This window comes from Trachemys scripta, chromosome 3, assembly GCF_013100865.1.
Source record: "Trachemys scripta elegans isolate TJP31775 chromosome 3, CAS_Tse_1.0, whole genome shotgun sequence".
In the NCBI taxonomy this organism is placed as follows: Eukaryota; Metazoa; Chordata; order Testudines; family Emydidae; genus Trachemys; species Trachemys scripta.
In genome coordinates this window covers 72,767,456-72,782,869 of record NC_048300.1, presented here as the reverse complement: position 1 = coordinate 72,782,869, position 15,414 = coordinate 72,767,456, and the positions used below count along the sequence as shown (strand labels likewise).

The window sequence follows — 15,414 nt, the reverse complement described above, 5'->3', positions numbered from 1 at the left end:
TTATGAGTTTGCTACTGCTTCTAGTTATGGGTCTTTTTCTTTAACTCAGGCAGTAGATGTTCATGCTTATAAATCCAAAGGGCCTGGGTTCATTCCCTGCATCTGTCTTGAAGGGTGAGCCTAGGACTTGCTGGGCAAGGAGAATGGGACTGCTTGTGTGAGGAGAATGGGACTGGGATGGGCCATGGATGAGGAAGAGCCAGGACGGGACAGGCTGTAGAATTGGTCTGTTATATTTAGAGTCTAGAAAGAATTTTTATTCAACTGTTGAAGTGAATTTGGGCAAAGAATTCCTGAATTTCAACACCATGACATATTACTACATTTGTGGGCAGAGGAGAAAGAGGGATCCTTCTTACAAAATAATCTTTTATGGCAGAAAACTCAATAATTTGTAATTCTGTAGAAAGTAAATTTTGTGATTTACTTTTATAAATACTGTACTGACAGTCCTTTTAGCAAACTCACAAACATCCTTACTTTCCCAATCTACTGCAAGGTGTGTATTGTTTTTTTAAAAAATAAAACAAAATAACACCCACCAGTTTAAATTTTTGTAACTGACAGATTTTTCTGGCAGGTATTGCCGTTGGTTTTGTTCTGATTTGATTAGCACTGTCATTAACACCGATTCTCTTCATTTTCTTTGTTCTGTGAGGGTAACAGAGCCATTTTACACATTCAGAGCTTGAATAAAATGGTGTCTGCTACAGTGAATTGTTAGGCAATTATCAGTGCATGACTGAAAAGTAGTAGCAGATGAGGTGTTCATACCCACAGAAGATCATATGAAAATGATGCCAGTTTTACATTTTTGTATCAGAGCATTTGATTGAAACTCAAGTCAATACAATTTTTTCTTTTTGCCTCTTTTAAAGATACAGGTTTTTAACTAATTGACTTAATTTTTGGGAGCAGCATTTTCCCTTGCATAGGTAATCATCTGGGTAATGTCAGGAACAATTAGTATTAGTAGTGAAGACTTTATTACAGCAAAGCCTGCAATCACTACTGTAATTAAGTCTGTCCTTTGTGAAGGAAGGATGATCTTGAAGTTAAAGCACTGATTTTGTGTATGACCTTGGACAAATCACCTTGGTCTCTGTGCCTTATTTTATCTATAATTAAAATATGGATAATTGTTATCCCAGAGTTCAGGGTGACATTAATTTAATTAATGTCTATAAAATCGTTGAATGCAAACCACAAAGTTATTGGTTCTAGGTGTATGTAATTCCAGAGAACACCTGTTCTGGATCAAAAATTTCCATTCTCTTTTTAAAAAAAATACTGTTACAACTTTAGCCCTTTGTTTTATATTAGTTTGTAGAAACAAGAAGACATTTGTGTCAGATTTTTGAAACATTTCAGTAACATAACAATAGCTTTTATTTAAGTAAAAATGTACAGATCATAAGTCCATGATGTGAAATCAGAATTTGTAGCCAAAACTGAAATGAATTTGTTACTATGTAAAACTTGGTTGCATTATTTTTCACAAACCTGTGTTAAGGAATCAGCAAACATAAGTTGATTAGTGGAAGTGGGTCTTTAGCAACAAGTCAAACAAGACTTGTACTGTAAATTGCATGGGGGCAGTTTAAAAAGAGTTGCTTTGTGCAGAGTTTTGCCTTTTGAAGATGGACACAAGTCTGAATACACATATCTGTATTAACCCCAATATGGATCCATATTACAAAATTAAAATGTATCTGGTAATGACTCTGAAGGAATCATAATAAGCTATCATATCAAAATCCTTTACCTACAAATCAAAAATTCACTTTTGAAAACTCCCCAAATAAATTTGCGATATTTCAAAATAAGAGAAGAAAGCCAAATGCTAATCCAATATTGAAGCTTAAACGAAGGCACTGAATTTGCTCAAGAGCATATAGGGTTGAAAGGATTTTTTCTTAGCATACACTTAGATTTCAAATATGCATACATGTGCTACTTTTAACATTTATATTTGAAATGCTGTACACTGTAATTGCTTTGCAATATAGCTAAATTATCAATAGCAGTCACAGCCTTTCTTGTTATAAGATTACATAACTATTTCCCTTCTAGCATCCCATTTTCACATGTTCATAACTTTTTGGAATGAAGACTTTTCAGACTGAATTCTGTATCCAAAGAGAAACGTCTTTTCAAAAAGTTGAACAAAAATAGAATAACTGTTTTTGAGTATGAGACATTCTCCACCCCCTTCATTTAAAAAATAAAACAACCCAATTTTTTTCCTGTTAAGGAAAACACTCCCATCACCTGCATCTACTTGTTCAGCTGCCTTTTGAATTAAAAACCTGGAAGAAAAACAAGTGGGTTATGAACATATAACTTGTGCATCAAATACATGTGAAGAATGGTTCGCAAAGGGGCAAATTGAGTCCCCAGTGCCTAGGCTGAGGATCTCGGCAGGACATTGGGAAGATCTATGCAAGAGGAGGCGAGGAATTCACATACCTCTGTCACACAGTGGCAGTAGAACCAATCTGTGGAGGCTACTTCAGGATCATGGAGCATGGCCATGCAAAAAGCTGGACTCTGTGCTGCACCGGAGGTGCATGCACCCAAATCCTGCTCCCTCTCTCATGAAAGAGCAGGCACTAGTACTGCACCTGGGGAGATAAAGGCAGGATTGGCTCCATAATGTGGCTAAATCTGTTTCTATCCAAGGACAAAATATCTGATACAAAGATTTTATACCAGTAGGATGCCAATGTCAATTTTATTTTCCTTTTTGGTACTATAGTAAAACCAAGGCAATTAAGTCCTCAAATCATGTACAGATGCAGATCCTGATATAAATCCATACTAGCAAGGAGAAATTCAGGGTTAGGCATTGAATTTATTACATGTTGGCAACACTAGTATAGCTTTTCAGGCTAATAAAATCTCATTGAATTGAATTGGAAATTGACTGAATCTCTGTCCTCTTAGCTCATATTATTATAGGAAGCATTGTGAGGCTATCAGAACATTGTCAGTTTTTAGTACCACATACACAAGCAAAATGGGGCTGAAAGAAAAGGTTCCAATTTCTTGATGTTCTCACTTGCTGAGATTTTAGTGCGGTCATTAGGGATTTATTTCCAACTGCTGTCTTCAATTTCACATGTGCTGTGTACCACGCACACTTGCGGGTGCTTGCGGGTCTCAGATCTGTATATGCACCCATGGTGTGGATACGTTGAATAATTGGAGACTGTTTTGAGGCTAGCCAGCAAGTGAGCCTTTAATATTGTTTGAATGTGGTTTTTTTGTGGTTCAGCTCAGACAAATATACATGACTTTCTCTTCTTCCTTTCATTCCAGGATATTTGATAGGAGGTGATGTGCTGAGGCTATTGCATGGGCACATGGATGAATGCCTTACTGTCCCTTCAGGGGAACATGGAGAAGAACAGCGAAGGTAGGTCTTGAAGCCTAAAACACATACAGGAGTAACAGGCTTTATTGAATTAATTTTGACACTCACCAATATTGCAATATTTCAGCATGTTAGACTGATACAGACATTGCTCATCCTAAAGAGAGATCCCATTGGGATTAACTCTTGGTATGAAACTTACAGCCTTCTCTGGAGTTTCCTTTTTCAGTTTCATTAACCTTACTTCCTTTACAGTTGCAAAAGTAATAAACTCTATTAGAAGTGGACTTAATCCAGGAACATCAAGCAAGTGAACTGAAATCAGAAGAAAACTGAAACAAATTCACTTTAAATCACTTAGCAACTTTTAAATTAATGACTTGTGAGTCACCTTTTTGCTTGTGTCGTTAGCCTAAAACTGAATCTGGGAGCATAAATGCCAAGAAACCTCCACACCCACTGTGCTAGAAACTGAGCTGTTGTGATGGACAGAATGGCAGGATTAACTATGTACTCTTCTTATGATTGATTTGGTTCTTTAATGTCCCCAAAGACCTATAGGCAAACTTCATCAGTTTTGTCACTACTGATCCATTCTGTAGCATACAGACTACCTCAGGAGGTGATATAGCAAGATCTTACAAGCTCGGGGGGGAGGGGGCATAGTTTATTTCTTTGATAGGAGACTGAAGGAAATCCAGAATGCAGCAGGAATTTGTAATGGTGATTCAGTATGTGTCTCTCATATGAGCAGTCATATGGATGAATCAAATGGGAGGTAAAATCAAAATTGTGTACATTTGAGGTAATTAAAGAGTCCCATTAAACTTTTCTCAAGAGTATGGCATTAATCTGTTTTCTGGCCAAATGCTAATTTAGATAACTTTCATTCTTTCCTAAACATTGCCTTGGTGTAGTTTTAAATCCTATAAATTATTTCTAATTTCAGCTCCTAAATAGTAGTTTTGTGGCATTAATATCAGATGAGTTGCTATGTTATAGCATAAGTGGCTGCATTTCAGTGAGAATTAAGTGCTTTCTTTGTCTATCTTGTTCGTAAAGTCCTTTGGGAGAAAAGATTTTACATAAATATATTTTTCTGCTCCCTTCTTCTTTATCATCCTAATAATTGGGCAGAAGAAACATATTTTCTAGTTACTGAAGTATTGGAAATTTTAACCTTTCATGTTCAAAAGTATTACCTGCAAATTGTGAACTCTTTGGGGCAGAAACCCATCTTTTTGTTATGTTTTTGTACAGTGCCTAGCACAATAAGGGTCCTAGTCCATGACTGGGGCAGGTAGATGCTACTATAAATTAATAGTATGCTCTGTCACTCCAAAATTTAGTTTTTATGTTGTATGAAAATGTGATTTTTCTCACTGATTTATCAGGACAGATTATTTCTTCAGTTGAATTAACTGAATGATTATAGAAACTAGTATGTGGAGGAGGAGATAACTCCTGAAATATTTTAATAATTGTTTGATTTCTAAGCAGTCATAGTAAATTGTTATCTCAAGACAATATAGATTGCTTTGTTTGTAACCTACCAGTTGGTTTGTAGGGTAGCCATTTTGCTATATATGCCCAGAGATCCCTTGATTATGTTTTTCTTCTTTCTTGCTTATAGCATTGCAGATTTAAGGTTTGTGCCTTTCATGTTTACTTTTCTGGGTTGTTTCTCCTGGCACTTAAAAACAATAAATAAGTCAAAGATTTTTTTTTAAAATAAAAGGCTTACTGAAGCGAGACTTCTGAGCTCAGATTTAGGTGGCTAAATATTGACTTGTGAATCTAGTTTCAGGCACTATAGCAGGGCAGATAACTGATTTTTTTTTTTGGTTTGTTTGCAAGTTGGAAAAGTTGGGGAAAAAAAGTGAAGATGTAAAAAAAAAAAAAAAAAGTTAATGCAAGCAGAGGCACTCTAGAGAGAAGCAGGCCAGGATAGGATATACACTTATACAGCTGTGAAAAGTGGCTTAGATATAGGAAATAGAAACAGCATATAATCAAGAGAATTATTTTTCTCTTAGTGTTTCAAAAATATTTCTCCCCATATTCCTTGTGATTCATCGATTTCCATATTGTAGCCCATGAAAGCTTATGCTCTAATAAATTAGTCTCTAAGGTGCCACAAGTACTCCTGTTCTTCATATTAGGTTTGCTCATTAAAAAAGATCTTTTCCCTTCCAAGTTGTCTTCTAAGATAGCTAAAAGAAATTAGATAGCCCTTGCTGTGTAAAATATATAGCACCTTTTTTTTTCAGGCTAATGAAAAGAATTACAGTGGTTGCACTTAAGTTTTTTTTTTTTTTTTTGACAGATATTACCAGTTCCAGTGGTATTTACCATTTAAAGTTTATGGGATATCTCTTGAACCCTAGAATGGTTTCAAGATGGAGAACATTTTTGAAGTGTGACCACTGCATGTATTAAATTTAGATACTATATAATGGGCCCATATGGTGTAGCATTTATTGCTGCTACAACTGCTTCCCTCCAGAAGTGCTATTGTGAATAGAATGAAGTGTAGCGGGAGGATCTGCAGTGAGATAACACATAAGGGCTTGCAGCATCGAGCACTGATTTAATGAGCTTTAAATTAAACACAAATTAAAGAAGAAAATAGGGATGTATCTTTACAATAGGCAATAACATTTATTCTTAACCTTAATATACAACATAAAAAAAAATCCTATACATTAAAAAAAGCCTAAGGGTGCAAAGTCCAGCATTCTGAAATTAGGAAACACATTAACATGTCTCACATTTTTCTCCTCTTGAAATATTTACAGATTTAGCTACTGCACAAAATCTTTTTTAGATCTTATTGCGGACTAGTACTCCCCCCCCCCATGTGTCTGACAGGAGGATGCACTCATCTCGGGGAGATTTCTGTGGAGCCTAATTTCAGTTGTTAGAAATGTATGCATACTTTATATCTGATGTGTGGCATTTGGCTACTGACAGGGCTACACACAGAAAGGTATGGAGAATTTTGGTGGGTGGTAAACTTGTAGGATTCACTATTTGCCTTGTAGGATTCATTATTTGCCCTGCCCTTATTTCTCATGCATTTCATCTCCCTAGATCAGTGCCAGTTGCGACTCATGAGCCTCAGTCTGATATAGGACATTTTGTACACAATGTATATACTAAAGTCGGGCTATATTTGGAGGTATGTTTATTCTGCATCATCTGTGCAGGTAACTTTTGGAATTGTCTGAAGGCAGGCTTTAGTCATAAAGACAGAATTGTGTTTTGTTTCAGGAAGTCTTCAAAGACCAGTTCTACCTTGCAAAATGACAGCATAAAAATTGCATTGCGGGATCCTATATCCATTCTGACTCACTGATTTCTGAATCAGATTTGCTCAGTTAGCAAATAAAAAGATATTTTTCTCCTAAACCTTTTTCTCAAATAGGCAAAAGATTAGATAGTCCCAAAATACCAACTTTATTGGATTTTGTTGCCTGGCATCAAATATCTGTAATGAATAAATCATTTAAGTATGATGGTTTCTGTTCTAGACAGCTTTTTGAAAATAGTTTATTTTTCTGTTGTGTTCTAGTGCATGTTAAATTTATTTGAATTTGCATGTAGGTAGGTTAAGTAGGTTTCTAAAGATTACTAAAATCAATAATAATACAAGCATTGTGTGCAACATGTGACACTCTCTCTCAAACCCTTACAATCCTTCAGTGTAATATCATTGGAATTTGGCTGTATTGTTTGTGGTGATATATGTCCCTTATTCAAAATTGTTTAAAACCATTAAAAAATGTGTGTAGGTTGTTGAAAAGTACAGATGTGGAGAAGGGAGGAAACTCTGAGAGCTCATTTAAGTGTTCTGACAACATTCAGTAATTTAGAAAAAAAAATCAATGCAGTAAAGTAGGATAGAGTTTCTGAGAGCAGTATCTTTGCCATAAATGCCAGGTGGAACGACTGCTCATAAAATAGGCTTCAATAGCTTTAATAATGTAGTCATAGGAGACAGACTAGTCTGCCTCAATACATCCAAACGAGGGAGCAGTTTTAAGCAGCTTCATCTTGAACTTGTATATACCTAACCTATCTAGTAATTAACAACTAGTTGGAGGGCAGAATGGGGTGGGAGAGTGGGGGGTGAAGAAGATGGAAAAAGTAGTTTGTGATGATACCTTAGTTCAACTGGTATAATACTATGGTGTTTTAGAGGCAACAATATTATTTTTCATAGATACTGTGACTTGACCTTAGGGAGTTGAGCACTCCAACCCTGATCCAGCAAGAGCACTTAAATGGGGCTTCACACCTACTTAATCTAAGCATGTGTTGGATTGAGGTCAGACGGTACAGCACATAGTGGGATGGTGCCCTAAAGCTGTATTTTACTATTCTCCGTCCCCCCAACCTATATGCATATTAAGCAAGGCTGTGTATAATCTGTAGCAAGCTAGGCCTAAAGTATGTAGAGTTGATTTTTGTAGTACTCCAATGAGGCAGGCTGGAAATTCTGCAGCAGCTTCAAGGTAAATTTTTTAAAAAAAGTTTTTTTTATAGAATTATATAAGAGAAGGAATAATACAGTCAGTTCAAAAGTCCTTGTTTTGCTCAAGTTATTAAATTCATTGTTTTATGCTGCCCCCTAATTTTCATATTTCAGATTTTTGTAGTGATGACGCGTAACCGAATTGTAGAAATTGCTAAAGGTTAAAGTGGAGGTTTTGGTAGCTAAGTGTGACCCTAAGAGTCCCCCAATGCCCACTGGCAGATGGTCCACTATAATGTAACTCATATCAGGCCTGATACCCTCTCTACCCCTAACACATTGTTGTTGTAATATATATCCAAAAGGTATCTTGTAAACTGGTGATGGGCTAGTTAGGAATATCATAGCATGATATATGTGTGGGTTGTGTATAATGAGTTATGTATGTGTGCTGGAAATATGTTCTTAAAATGTGTTTTGGAGGCAGTGCATAAATCAAGTCTGCTGTAGACAAAGGAATGTGGATTTACCTGTCTAACGAGGTTGATTACAGGCAGAGGTAAATGAAAGTACATTTACATAGAAGATTAATAAAGCCATCAAGCTAATAAGTGGCAGAGGAAACCAGTGAGTACATCAGGGGACAGAGTACAATCCCAGGACGTCTTCCTGGCTCTTTAAACAGAGACAAAGACAGTAGACTTTGGAAAATATAAGGGAGACGAAAAGGACATTCTAGTTATCCATCACTTTGGGGACATAGGGTACAGCACCCTCTCAGCCTGTGAAAGTTGAATCCTCCAGCCTAGAGGGCTAGTGATGCTAGTAACTTGATGTAAGGGAGAAAACTGCTTAGGCAATGATTGCAACGTGTTAACATTTAAGGTTTACTCATTAGAAAGCATGTTCTGTTTTTGTTTGTAAACAAATCTGTTTCTTTTTCTTATTATCACTTAAGTCTCTGTTCTTTATTAATAAACTTATTCTTAGCTTTACTATAAACCATCTTGGTGCTGTTATTTAGTAAAGTGTATGTCCTCAGCTAACAGACTGGTGTGTGCTCTGTCTGTGTGGAGGCAGCAAACTTAATAATTTCTGTGAGTGCGCAGTAAGAAGGACTAGACACTGAGGAAAGGTGTGTCTGAAGAATTTGGGAATTGGGGTTCACTCCTTGTTATCTGAAGGGCAAGATATAGACTGTCAGAAACTCCAGGAGTTTGCTGGTGAGATGTACTGACTGGAGTGGCTGGGAACTGGACACACAGTCTAATTTCCAGCACAATTCACTCTTGCTGAGGCAGAAAGGTAACACTATGACTTATGGTTCTGGGTTCCTGAGGAAAGCATCATAGTAAGAGACTGAGGTTTTTGGCATAGGATAGGAAAATGCATCTTCTCTTTCATTCTCCTTGTGAGCTGGATTGAAAGAGACTATATTTTTTTGGCAGGACTTGAATTCCTAGTTCCACACTTGAGCAACCCTTGACAGCAAGTAGCTTTCTCCCAATCTCCCACCCCTCTATTGGCTGCTGCATTCAGCAGTGATGAATAAGCATATTAGCTGAATTTGTCTGCTTAAATGATCAGAAGTATAATAGTCAACAATACTGACATTACATTTCCATCACTAGGATCATAGTTAACACTTAAGGAGAATGAGAGATAGTTTATACCTTTCACAGTTGCCTGCCTGTAGACTAAGTCAGACATCATTGCATTGGGCATAAGCTTTCGTGAGTAAAAACCTCACTTCTTCGGATGCATAGCTATGCATCCGAAGAAGTGAGGTTTTTACTCACGAAAGTTTATGCCCAAATAAATCTGTTAGTCTTTAAGGTGCCACCAGACTCTTTGTTGTTTTTGTAGATACAGACTAACACGGCTACCCCCTGATACTTGATATCATTGCATTGGTTACACTCAGCTAACATTTGGAAGGTTTTCTTCACAAAATATATTATTGCCTACTCAAAGGAGTTACACTGGTGTAAAACATTTATAGAGTGGAGAGTCAGATCTGTAACATTTTTATTATGAAAGCTTAGATTCTGTGTTCATTTCTGTGGCTAGGGACAGATTCGGCAGCCAATTGCATGGCTGTGTATTTGGCATGAAGTTTACAATTGCACTAATAGTAAGCAAAACGCTTGTTTTTTGTGGTGGGAAAGGAGGTTAAAGCTGTTTTTTTAAAATAAGTTAATTTAGATACAACTATTTTCTGGTCTCATTTTGAAGCTAACTTACCCTGATGACAAAAACCAAAAATGTGGTGTGCACCATAAAATAAATGAAAAAGTGAATGTTGGGATCGTTCATAGTTTCCAAGGTGAGAAGTGATCATTGTGTGATCTAGTCTGATCTCCTGTGTAACACAGGCCATAGAACTTCCCCATAATAATTCCTAGAGCATGTATATTAGAAAAATATCCAATCTGGATTTAAAAATGGTCAGTGATGGAGACGCTACCATGACCAATGGTAAGTTATTCCCATGGTTACTCTCACTCTTAACAATTTCCTGCTTATTTCAAGTCTGAATGTGTTTACTTCAGCTTCCAGCCACTGGATCATGTTATACCTTTCTCTGCTACACTGAAGAGCCCATTACATAGGCGCTGACTCTGGGGGTGATCCAGGGCTGGAGCATCCTGGGAAAAAAATTACTGGGTGCTTAGCACCCACCGGCAGCCAGCGCCTCCCATCCGCTGGAGGCCCCACTGATCAACTCCTCCGCCTCCCTCCCAGTGCCTCCTGCATGCTGCGGAACACCTGTTCAGTGGCGTGCAAGAGGCGCTGCGGGGCAGAGTGGGGGTGGGGCTGGTGGGGGTTTGAGCATCCCCAGGGCCCAGTGGCGGTTATTAAATATTTGTGCCACATGATGGTAGTGAGAGACTGTAATCATGACCTTCTCTTTAAGCTAAATAGGTTGAGCTCCTTGAGTCTGTCTCTATAAAGCAAGCTTTTCTTTAATCATCCTCGTGGCTCTTTTCTGAACCCTGCCCAATTTATCAACATCCTTCTTGAATTGTGGGCACCAGAAATGGACACAGTTGTCCAGCAGTGGCTGCACCAATGCCAAATACAGAGGTAAAATAACCTTTCTACTCCTACTTGAGATTATCCGGTTTATGCATTCAAGGATTGCAGTAGCTGTTTTGGCCATAGCGGCATGCTGATTAGTCACTATGGCTGATTATCCATCATGACCCTGAAATCTTTTTCAGAGTCATTGCTAGCCAAGGTAGAATCTTCCATACTGTCTACATTCTTTGTTCCTGTGAGTGTTCCACACACACACATACACATTTAGCCATATTAAAATGCATATTTTTTGCTTGAGCCTAATTTACCAAGTGATCCAGATCGCTCTAAATCAGTGACCTCTCCTCTTCATTATTTACCACTCCCCCAATCTGGGTGTCATCCGTTTATCAGTGATGATTTTGTTTTCATCTAGGTCATGAATAAAAATGTTAAATAGCGTAAGGCCAAAAACTGATCCTTTTGGGGCTCCACTAGAAACACACCTGTTTTATGAAGATTCCCTGTTTACAATTACATTTTGAGACCTATCCGTCTTTAACCATTTAATGTGTGCCATGTTCATTTTATCTCTTTATAGTTTCTAATCAAAATGTCATGCAGTACCAAGTCAAATGCCCTACAAAAGCCTAAGTATGTTACATCAACAATATTACCTTTATGAATCAAACCTGATATCTTTTTTTGTATGAGATTACAAGTTAGTTTGATATATCTATTTTCCATAAACCTCCTTTAATTCTTCATTAATCAAGTCCCATATCAGCTGCTTCATTATCTTCTCTATGATCGCTGACAGGCCTGTAATTACCCGGGTCATCCCGTTTACCCTTTTTAAATATTGGCACAGCATTAGCTTTCCTCTAGGCTTCTAGAAATTCCCCTGTGTTTCAAGACTTATTTAAAATCAACATTAATCAATCAGCAAGTCCCTCAGCCAGCTCTTTCAAATACTGGTGACAGGACTATTGGACCATGTTTATTAATATTAATTTGCAATTATTTAGCACCATTCAATTGAATATATTAATGTGTTTTTTAAAAGACTAATTAATCTTGAAACATCAGCACTGCCAACTCTCATGATTTCATTATGAGTCATGTGAAAGTTAGTTTTTGTTTTAAGGAGTCTCATGAATATCTAATTTCTGCCTTCACCCCTGTGAAGTTTTATCCTTAACCAAAATGGCTGCCACCTTTCATTATAGATCAATGTGACTGAAGTCAACAAGATGGCTGCCAACTCCTGTTGTTTCTAATGTGGCTGAAGTGAGGCTGTGACATGTGAGGGCCAGACAAGACGCAAGAGAATTTAGAGGAGCAGGGATTAAGACTATGGGGGCAGCAGGGAGTTGGGATATGTTAGGAAACTATGAGGAATCAAGGGAATGTGGAAGGTAGATTGAAAGGGATGCAGGGTGTGACATTCTGTACCTCTGGGGAGCATCCTGGAACCTCCATATTCCTCATTATTATATAATCATGATCTTACATATAAAGCATGCCTTGTAAGGTATCAGGGGAAAGGTTATGACCTGCTGAAAGTCATTTCTCTATCCATATATGTATATCATATTATTGAGAACTAGATAAATTCATGGAGATTAAGTCCATTAATGGCTATTAGCCAGGATGGGTAAGGAATGGTGTCCCTAGCCTCTGTTTGTCAGAGGGTGGAGATGAATGGCAGGAGAGAGATCACTTGATTTTTACCTGTTAGGTTCACTCCCTCTGGGGCACCTGGCATTGGCCACTGTCGGTAGACAGGATACTGGGCTGGATGGACTTTTGGTCTGACCCAGTATGACCGTTCTTATCATTAATGCATACGAAGTTATGAGAATTGTGCTGTATGGTGGTTACTAAAACATACTATAAGTTGGGGAATCAGCCAGACATTAGCTCCCCAGAGGCAACACAAAGGAAAGTAACCAACACTCGTGCGGGGTGTCAACATCAGGAGGCAGGAGAAGGGAATAAACTGCGGGGAGCAAGTGAATATAAGAGGCAGGTGGGAGACAGCAGACTCTGGGAGGGACAATATGAGTAGGACAGCTACCTATCCTCTTTATTTAGTGAGGGATACAGAGGAATAGAGTGGTAGCTTTTCACATGCAGGGTGATGGTAAGTGGAATCCCTTCTGAGTAGTGTATAGGGAGGCTTGCAGTTTGAGCATATATTTAAAGTTAAATTTTGAACCTGAGATGATCACACACAAATGAGGCATGGCTGGCTTTTCCCTAATGGTGAAATGAATCCAAAGGTAAGCAGAAAGAAAAATAAATAAAGAGTAGTTATTACTAATTATACTAATTGTGGTGTTGAGCACCCTAAGTCAGAGCAGAAAGAACCCAGCATCTGGTAAGAGTAGCTCAGCACCTTGCAGGATGTAGCCTTAATGGGGCCTGGACATCAGTGATTTTACTATTCAAAGAATCGTGTTTAAAAAACCCAAAATATATTAAATAATAAGATCTAACAAGGCTAGCTGGTTTCCACAAAAGACGAATACATCATTGATATGAGATTAACTGAAAGAAAGCAAAATATTAAAACAATTATTATACAAATTGATCTCATTTATAAAAGTCAGTGGGATCAAGATGTCACAGTAGCTACCAGCAGTCTATTCCCAAGAAAAACCGCAGAGAGCTTTACCAAACTCACTTTGATGTATTATTTTCTCTTAAAACTTGAAAAGAATATTGCTTTGGAATAAAACGTGTTCCTCTAATATCCTTTATAACTGCCATGGCTGAAGGCAGCATGTCCAGTTAAAAATCATACATTTTAAAAGCACATTTCTTCATCTCTGTGTTAATGATAATTCCTTTGATTATTACAATAGGAACAAATTTTAATATTGGATATAGACTCATAGTCCCTTCTGGCCATAAAGGCTATCATGATCATGTAGTGTGACCTCCTGCACATTCCAGGTCACAGAACCTCACCCACCCACTCTTGTAGTAGACCCATAACCTGTGGCTGAGTTACTGAAGTCCTCAAATCATGATTTGAAGTCTTCAAGTTACAGAGAATTCACCATTTACACTAGTTTAAACTTTTACTTGTTTATGCTGAAATACTTTTTCATTTCTCTAACTTTGGACAACAATGAAAATTAATGATGGTAATTTCTCTTTATTTAAGACCCACTTCTAGTTGTTTTCACTTTTAGTTTCTCATGCATAAGCATAATGATATAGTAGATAGGGTTGCCAACTGTCTAATTGCACAAACCCAAACACCCTTGTCCCACCCCCTTGCCCGCCCCTTCCCTGAGGCTCCGGCCCTGCTCACTCCATTCCCTCCCTCCGTCGCTTGCTCTCCCCCCACTCTCTCTCATTTTTACTGGGCTGGGGCAGGGGGCTAGGAGGGGATGTGGGCTCTGGGCTGGGGAGTGGGGCCGAGGGGTTTGGAGTGTGGGAGGGGCCTCTGGGCTGAGCCTGGGGCAGAGGGTTGGAGTGAGGAAGGGGTGTGGGCTCTGGGAGGGAGTTTGGAGGCAGGAGGGGGCTCAGGGCTGGAGCAGGATTGTTAGGGTACAGGAGGGGGTTTGGGGTGCGTGCTCCAACTGGGTGTCACTTACCTCAGGTGGCTCCCAGAAGCAGCCAGCATGTCTGGCTCCTAGGCTCAGGGTTGGCCAGGCAGCTCTGTGCGCTGCCCCTGCCTGCAGGCACAGCCCTCGCAGCTCCAATTGGCCGTGGTTCCTGGCCAATGGGAGTTGTGGAATTGGAGCTTGGGTGGGGGCAGCATGCCAAACGGACTTTTAGCGGCCTATTAAAATCTCCCAGATTGGTTTCAGTAGCCACCAGGAGGTCAATTTCAAATCTGGGAGACTCCCAGCCAATCCGGGAGGGTTGGCAACCCTAATAATAGAATATCTATCTATCTATCTATTAATTAAAGTGCTTTCATTCCATTTTTAAAATTTATTTCCAGAAACATTTCTATTAGATGTAAGATTTGTAAAATATTGATTTTACCAAACCTGAATTTTGGGTCATATTTGACCCTCCACTCCATAGATTACAATTATTTTCAAGGCCTCTACATTCTTAAGACAAATAGTCCCAGAAAAGTATCAGAGGGGTAGCTGTGTTACTCTGGATCTGTAAAAAGCAATGAGAGTCCTGTGGCACCTTTAAGACTAACAGATGTATTGGAGCATAAGCTTTCGTGGGTGAATGCCCACTTCATCGGATGTACATGCATCCGGCGAAGTGGGCATTCACCCACGAAAGCTTATGCTTATGCTCCAATACATCTGTTAGTCTTAAAGGTGCCACAGGACTCTGTTGCAGTCCCAGGAAACACACTCTTAAATGCCCTTTACGTTTTCCATTCTTATTTCATCCCATTTCCTTGTGTGGCCCTGGTTTACTTTAAACCCACTTTGCTATCTGCTACTTATTCCCCTTTCTTTAGCAGAATGTTTGGGCAGAGGTCTGGTTTTGCATCCAAGATATTTCACATATTCATAATTTTACAGTGGAACTTATGCATCTCACAACAAAA

General features: G+C 38.5%; 1 protein-coding gene across 10 annotated transcripts in view; it reads left to right on the top strand.

Moving 5' to 3' along the window:
• Positions 1 to 15,414, top strand: part of RYR2 (ryanodine receptor 2) — a 690,844-nt gene that overhangs the window by 286,532 nt on the left and 388,898 nt on the right. For all 10 annotated transcript variants that reach the window (XM_034765046.1, XM_034765042.1, XM_034765040.1 and 7 more), the window contains one exon: positions 3,322 to 3,418. In XM_034765046.1, coding sequence (XP_034620937.1) covers positions 3,322 to 3,418 — 97 coding nt within the window. The remainder of the gene's footprint in view (positions 1 to 3,321; positions 3,419 to 15,414) is intronic.